Source organism: Poecilia latipinna, unplaced genomic scaffold (genome assembly GCF_001443285.1).
Source record: "Poecilia latipinna isolate Pla-1442-1.1 unplaced genomic scaffold, P_latipinna-1.0 Scaffold3663, whole genome shotgun sequence".
Classification (NCBI taxonomy): domain Eukaryota; kingdom Metazoa; phylum Chordata; class Actinopteri; order Cyprinodontiformes; family Poeciliidae; genus Poecilia; species Poecilia latipinna.
This window is the reverse complement of record NW_015116279.1, coordinates 59,464-67,341: the sequence shown is the minus strand read 5'-3', so window position 1 is coordinate 67,341 and position 7,878 is coordinate 59,464. Positions and strand designations below refer to the sequence as shown.

At 35.4% G+C, this 7,878-nt stretch overlaps 1 protein-coding gene across 2 annotated transcripts in view; it reads right to left on the bottom strand.

Moving 5' to 3' along the window:
* Positions 1 to 2,139: 2,139 nt before the first annotated feature.
* LOC106941425 (NT-3 growth factor receptor) overlaps positions 2,140 to 7,878 on the bottom strand; it is a 39,883-nt gene continuing 34,144 nt past the window's right edge. For both annotated transcript variants that reach the window (XM_015024464.1, XM_015024465.1), the window contains 5 exons: positions 6,737 to 6,867; positions 6,013 to 6,185; positions 4,124 to 4,367; positions 3,005 to 3,163; positions 2,140 to 2,890 (listed from right to left, as the gene is read on the bottom strand). In XM_015024464.1, the coding sequence (XP_014879950.1) occupies positions 2,705 to 2,890; positions 3,005 to 3,163; positions 4,124 to 4,367; positions 6,013 to 6,185; positions 6,737 to 6,867 (893 nt within the window). In that variant the 3' untranslated portion in view covers positions 2,140 to 2,704. The remainder of the gene's footprint in view (positions 2,891 to 3,004; positions 3,164 to 4,123; positions 4,368 to 6,012; positions 6,186 to 6,736; positions 6,868 to 7,878) is intronic.

The window sequence follows — 7,878 nt, the reverse complement described above, 5'->3', positions numbered from 1 at the left end:
TAGATTACACACAGATGGATGTTTGAAAACCTTTATTTTTGTTAAATTTGACAATTTTCCACCTAAAGCTAATACAAATAGACATCTAAAGTTAGAATATTACATCAGACCAATCAACAAATATTTTTCATACAGAAATGTGAGCTTAATGAAAAGTATGTTTCATACCTGCTTTAGGAAATTATTTTCAAAAGATATTTTTAATGTAACAACCCTCATTAAAAGGCATATTCTACTTGATTGAACATGACTGTACAGTGAAGGTCGCCTCTAAAACAATATCATCTTGTTCTCAGTTGGACAAGATGACGACAAGTTAATAAAATTGACTGGATTTCTCAGCTTCATATCTAGCAGAACATATTTTTTCCAACAGTAAAATTTGTGTTTAATTATGTAAATTACACATCATTGTCCTCAAAATTAACAAAGTACTAAAGAAAGAATAGATCTGAGTGATGTTATAAGCCAGCAGAGGCTAGTAAAATGGTGTATTTTGATGCCTGGCTGTATGCAACAAACTGTAGTTTTGAATCAATTGGTTTCCAACATTTTTCCTTTCAGTTTATTTTGATAATCCCACAGACTTTCTGAAATGTCCCTGTGAAGCACCAGTACTTGTTTTACTGTTGGTATAAGTTTAATACATTTGTTGAAGATTCAATTTAACTTTCTTCTGTAAGTCTAACCAACAAGTGTAACAAGATTGTTCTTGTGATCTGTGTTTGTGACAGAAATTCTTCTGTTCAGTCTGCTTCATCAAAAGTACCTTATTTTCCAAAGATCCATTCAATCTGATAAATTAGCCACCTTGGAATGTGCCAGCTGTATTAATGTTCATATGTGCACTTGCTACATTGCTGGTCAGGACACACTAAGAAAAAAGCTGAATGATTGGGTCAGTACTCCGTCTGTGGTTCCAGGTAAGCTTGTTACCATGGCAGCAGGAAGACGGTATGTAGTCAGTGCTACTAGTTGCACAAAATCCTGATCTCTGGTTTGGGTATGAAGTTCTTCGAAGAGGCGTAAGGTGAAAAACTTGCGCCTCAAAACTGTCCTGAACACTCTGACCAAGTAAATACTTGGTCAGAGCGTTCAGAACAGTTTTGGGAATACAGTGCTCTGCACTTTTTAAAGTAAAATATAAAGTGTAACGTGCATGACTTGTGGGATTTGGAGTCACACACAGTGCTTTGCACTGAGTCAGGCATGCCCAGCTGCACACATTCATAACGTGGTTATTTCCTGACACTAAACAGAACAACATGCAAGAAGTCTATCATATCAGTGTAAGAATCATGGCCCAAAGGTTTCTTACATTTGGACAATGTATACGCATTACGTTTATTCATAATGTGTGCAATGTGTGCAACATTATATGTATACAGATTATACATATTATATATTATGTATATGCATTATGCACATTTTTACTTTATGTGTACAATATAAAAAAGATTACTTCAAATTATAGTAATATCATGGTAAAGGCCCTTTCCTGAACATCTCCAATGCCACGTTGCCAAAATGCTATGCCCTGTAGAGCCCTGAAAATATGTTAAGAACGTGATATTGTTTAATAGGTATATTGATCATATTGGGCAAGCATTTATTTGATTTAGCATTTATTTAGAAGAATTCAATTGGTTTATGGCTAAATATGTGCTCAAACTATTTTATTTTATTTTTTCATAAATTTCTGTCATAATACCCCTTTAAGAATGTCGCAATGCATGATGGGAGTTGAAAGTTCACGACCTGTGATTATTACAGAAAGAGAAAGAAAACTACACACGCTGTATGCTCGAACCGTGGATTTTGTTTAATAAAGTTGCACAAAAGCTAAAATATATGAGTTTTTAAGTTCTTTTTAAGGGTGCAACACAATCAGCAAAGTTTATATTTACTAATGGTTTCTCAGTTTTAATATACACATTGAGACTTTTCTGTATGAAGGTAAAATACTGAGTTCACCAGGGTCTCACTTTCATTTTTAAAATATTTTTTTTTTATACAGAACGTGTAAGTTTGTAATTTAAGATATTGCAATAGCCATCTTTAAGAACTTCATAAAGGACACGAAGGACATAGTTTCAGGTCATTCATGAAGCTGTAGAATCACCAGACTGAAGATGAATGTTATTTGAGTTTAGTGCATGTAATCTTTTTATTATTAGGCATATAAAATGACAAAGTACTGGAATATTGAGTACTGAATACAACAGAGAGTGGAAAAATGAATTCTGATTAACATGTATGCACACACATTGACATCTATGACAGTATATCTCACATATCACCAAACTACAAAAATGACTAGGACTGTAGGTCAGGACTGAAAAAGCAATGCTGCAATAATCTATGCATGTGGGCAGAGCAATTTATTCAAAATGATAAAAAAAATTCAGACTACGGCAATATTGTTGACAAACTTACCTCCAGTTTGACACAATGTGTAGTTCTAAATGAGTCGTATGCTTTGAGTTCATATAAAAAAAAGATCTACAATATTTTTTGTATGAGTGTTAGGTTCATTTTGGTCTATTTCCAGGATTATTTAAGGTAGTTTGATTCATGGCTTCTATTAAGTAAAACAGATGTAGAGCAGATGTGAGTCTTTATCCTACTGCACATGTTGATTTGATTGGGGTCTGGTATGAGAGTTTTGTTCCTTTGCCTCCAGGGTTACATATGAACCTTTTTCTCATCCCAATATGTCTAGATAAACTGGTGTGGATTTCATTAGGGCCAAAAGCTTCTTCTGAATGTCTTTAATGATGAGGCGCTGCTGTGGCTCCCTTTGCCAGCAGCCCAGCATGATGTCATAGACTTCCTTTGGACAGACTCTTGGGCGCTCTAGTACCCTGCCCTGGGTAATGCATTCAATAACCTGAAAAGGACAAAAAGATGTTTGAAAAAACAAAGAGAAATGCAAAAAAACAAACAAACAAACAAACAAAAAAAACTAAACCAAATGTATCTAATATAACTGTGTGTACTGTACCTCATTGTTGGCGAGTTGAAACCACGGCTGTTTGCCATATGTGAAGATCTCCCACAGAATAACTCCAAAGCTCCAGACATCACTCTCTGTGGTGAATTTCCTGTACATAATGCTCTCTGGGGGCATCCAACGAATGGGAAGCATGGTGTGACCTCCAACCTAAACAATAAGTAGGATTGTGAACATTAAAAATATTTTTTAGATGACTGTATTTTCAAATGCACCTCCAATGTAAGCATGAGCACAGTTTAACACCAATGAGCAGTCAGCAGCGCATATTTAAAGTGCTCCATCAGTCTGACTTGGCTACACATTATGACATACATTCATTGGCTATAAGATAAAAAGCATAAAAGAAATGCCTCTTTTTCCTACTTTAAAAGCTAAAGTAGGAGAAAGATGGACAGATAAAGACATGAACTGAAATTTGGAACGGCAGGTTGTTTTATTTAAAGAAGCTTCAGTTCACTTTATGCTTCAGTTTTAGGTTTCAATTTTCCTTTTCAGGAGACAAAATTGGCCACAGTGAAAAAACAATGCTAATCATCTCTAGCAAAAGAAAAAAAAAAGAAATTTTTGTCCAATTTGTCAAATGGTCTTTAGGCAGTTGAATTTTCCTATGAGTTGCAGTGGAGCAGCTTGGTACAACTTTGTCACAAACCCAGTTCAGTTATCTAAACAATAAACTGCTCCCACATCCAATTTTAGGTTTCCTTAATGCTAACATCAACAGCCACCTGAATGTGGATCCCTGTCAGGTTTGGCAGGATGTCTGCTTCAGTCTAAGAGGCATCTATTACAGGCTTGTGCTACAACATACATTAAAAAAACATAATGCTATTCATTATTCAGCATCAGCAAGGGTTAGAAGTTACATTTTTGGAGTCTGAATTTGGGCTTCCAACATAAGCAGAGTTGGGAACAGTTTTCAACAAAATTTTCAAATGTCACATTTTGAATGTAAAGCAAAAATTACTTTTTGATTTGAATTAACTTACATGATGTGTGTTAAAAAAGACCATTAAAAAACACTATTTATAGGTTCTTTCATTTTAGGTTATTTAATTAATAATATCAAAGTGACTAAGAGTTGTGGGGCATATTCAGATGTGTTCTTACCCTGTAGTAATCTGTGCTGTAAATGTCTCTGGACATGCCAAAATCTCCTATTTTCACCAGAAGGCCATTCCCCACCAAACAGTTCCTTGTTGCAAGATCACGATGGACAAAGTGCTGGGATGCCAGGTAGATCATCCCCCCTGCAATCTGACTTGCTATGTGAAGCATCTGGGACAGACCCAGTTCCCCGTTGGTCTGAAGAGGCTGCCCATCTATTAGGATTGTGGCATCAGGTCCATGGGCTCTGAGAGGACAGTTTCACCATTATGAATCTTTTCATTGTTATTCAGGCTTAAAATAACTTTTTCTTTTCTTCACTGGACAGTTAAAGCACCGATTCATTTTTTTTGGGTTGACTTATAGTGCCTCTTATATAATTTGAAGTATTTTTAGAATGTAATGCAAATCTAAAAGCATCAGATACTATAAAAATGATTTATACCAGCAACTGAAACTTTTTTATACAATAATCAAATAACAATAATAATACTAATATTAATAACAGCAATAATAATGTTTTTAATTAATTTACATTATAATATAAACATCATTACATTGTAATGTAGCTAAACAGCTTCAAAAAGGAACATTTAGTTTTCTAAATGTTTCACTTTCTTTCAGAATCAGGAAAAAGAAAATATTTCTTCTTATAATTTATATTTTTTAGTTAAAGCTGCAGTATACAGCTTTTATTAAAAAAATGGTAACACTTTATTTGAAGGGGTGTGCATAAGACTGACATGACACTATCAAAAACATGACATAACACCTGTCATGAACATAAAGAAGTCTATGAAAGTTTATGACAGTTGTCATGAAGTGTCATTCGGTAAATAATGACACTTTTAATGCAAAGTTGCTCTAAAAGTTGCATTGAAAGTCCATTAAAAGTGCTAACTTTGCATTAAATTATAATTTACAAAATCATGCAAAGTTGCCACTTTTAATGGACTTTTAATGCAACTTTTAGAGCAACTTTGCATTAAAAGTGTCATTATTTACCGAATGACACTTCATGACAACTGTCAAACATTCATAAAGACTTCTTTATGTTCATGACAAGTGTTATGTCATGTTTATGACAGTGTCATGTCAGTCTTATGTACACCCCTTCAAATAAAGTGTTACCAAAAAAAATGTTTTTTTTACAGATTTGTTAAAAGTGTCACTATGACCTGTCAATATAATATGCAACAGATAATTTGTGAAAAAAAGACCTCTGCCTCTCTCTCAATGCTTGGCAGTAAAACACTGCGTGGTCAGAGACAAACAATCAGAGCCAGGAGGAGGATCTTAGAGCTGTCAATAAAGCTTGTGTACACAGAGTCCGCTGTGCTCTGCTATGCTACAGCTAGTCCCCAACAACGGAGCATGCTTTGAAAACTCAAGCTAGTTAGCATGGCCACTGATAACAACAGATAAACAGTTTTCTTGTAAGCTGTTTCTGAGCCATTAAGCAGTGCATACACAAGCATGATAGACAGCTTATTTAGCATTATTGGACCTAAAGCTGCTGACTGTTACCATGTTTAGAGCTGTGGTGAGTGTAAATGATTTGCTATTGAATGTAACAAAGTAAAAAATAATAATATTGATATGGTCTTGTTTTTTTAGTAGTTAAACTGTGATGTAATCAGGTATATTATGATTAAATTTAATTTTAGACTCTAGGTTCAGGAAAAGGTCTCACAATGCTAACATCTCAGTAAATAGCCTAAATTACCAAGATATACAATGTAATACTGAAACCATGTGAAGTTGCAATACAATGTAAGGACCATATAAAATCACCAATATAATGTTTAGTATAAACAACTTCTATAAGCTATATAATTATGTTCACAAGAATTCTAATTATAGCTCAGAGTTTAGTGGACTGCATCACTGACCTGAGAAACTTGTTGAGATCTCCGTGCTTCATGTACTCAAAAACCATGATAAGAGGGTCTCCATCCACACACACTCCATAGAACTTGACTATGTGTTCGTGCTGGAGGTTGGTCAGCAGCTCTGCCTCATGCTGGAAATCCTTCCTAGCTGCAGCTGTGGGGTCCTTTAGAGTCTGGAAACAATGAGAGATGTAGCATTTCCAAAATATTTAGTGTGAGTTTTATCACAGTGTTGACTAGGAGCAGACTAAGCATTGAAAAATAAATATATGGTCACTGATTACAGCAGAATGCTCTGGAGAGCAAGAAAATCAGAAATGAGACAAAAGCTATGGAAATAAAACAATGGACAGAGTTCTTGTTGGCACATCAACAACCCACAACCCAAAGAATAGACATATTAACCAGGTCAAAGGAAAAAAAAGTCTAAATCACAATGCTTTATACATTTAATGTACAAGAACTTAAAAAACAACAGTAAATTTAAAGTTCACCTAGATCATTTTTTATTCAAGACATTCTCAATATATAATAACTACTAGTAAAAAAAAAATTAGAGTTGTCTAATTGTGACCATGGAGCTCACATGTCAGTTGTAATCTTGACTAGCTTTGCTAATTGTTCAGAGAGCAAACATCTGTAGGTTTGTTTCCAAAACACTCCAGACTGTCCTGTTTCAGGCGGCTAAACTCCCCTGATATTTCAACACACACACCGGTCTTACCTTCACAGCTACCAGCATTTTATCCTTGGTCGAACTTAAGTTGTAACATTCAGCCAGGAAGACCTTTCCAAAGGCACCTTCACCGAGCTCCCTCTTCAAAATGATATCCCGACGTTTAATATGTTGAACATCTGAGAATGACAGAAGGTAACTGAGTATACACTCCCTATAAAATCTCAAAGCTTCTCTGGTTTTTGACACATTAAGTGCATGTTTTAGCTGCATATTCGTATTTGAGCACTGGCAAAGCATCCATGCATTTCATTTTGAAATGCAAACACTCATCTCTCGAGATGAAATGCTAAAGAATATAGAATAACTCAGTCCACATGTCTGTCTGTCTTTTGGTGGTATTTGGTGTATACAGCACACTTGACATCTGTTGTCCACGTTCTGCACTGACATGTTGAAGCAGAGCCACTGAATGTTATTTTGAACTTAACTTAAGCGCACATTCATTTAAGAAAAAAATATGTTTGCATCAGTGGTTTAAGTGGAAATTTTTTTAGTGCTTAATAGCCAAAGGCCCAGATTCGTTGAACAAAGGGCTGGTTTTTCCAGGCTACCATTTACTTCACTGCATATGTTTTGAAGAGTTTTCTTTTTACTCCAAGTAGGATGTTTTATGAGATTAAAACTGTTTTTAATCCACATTTAAAATATTGGCTGCCAAGCAGTGTTGTGGTCAAAACCACCTAACCCGAGACCAAAATAAGACTAAGACCAGAGCGTATCGAGACCGAGACAAGACCAAGACTTTTAGGGTCCGAGACCAAGTCAAGACCAAGACCGAGGGAAGTCGAGACCGAGTCAAGACCAAGACCAGCATCCCGTGCTACAAGACACGATAAAATGGTGAAATATGATCAAAATTGCTTCTCAAATTGATCTCAAAGGTCCATATTCCCATAAAAACACCTAGATATTAAATATTTAATAAATTTGACCAATATTAAAAGCAGAACAAACTTTGTTCTGCTTTGCTTCCATCTTTGTGCTACAATCCGCGGTGGTCTCGTGCCATCCCTAAAAAGATAACGCCCTGAGTGTTTGCCCATATTGCTCATGTAAGAAACCACCACTGTCTGCACCATTAAACATAGCAATTGAGGCAATGCCTTTATGGTAAGTAACGCTTAACT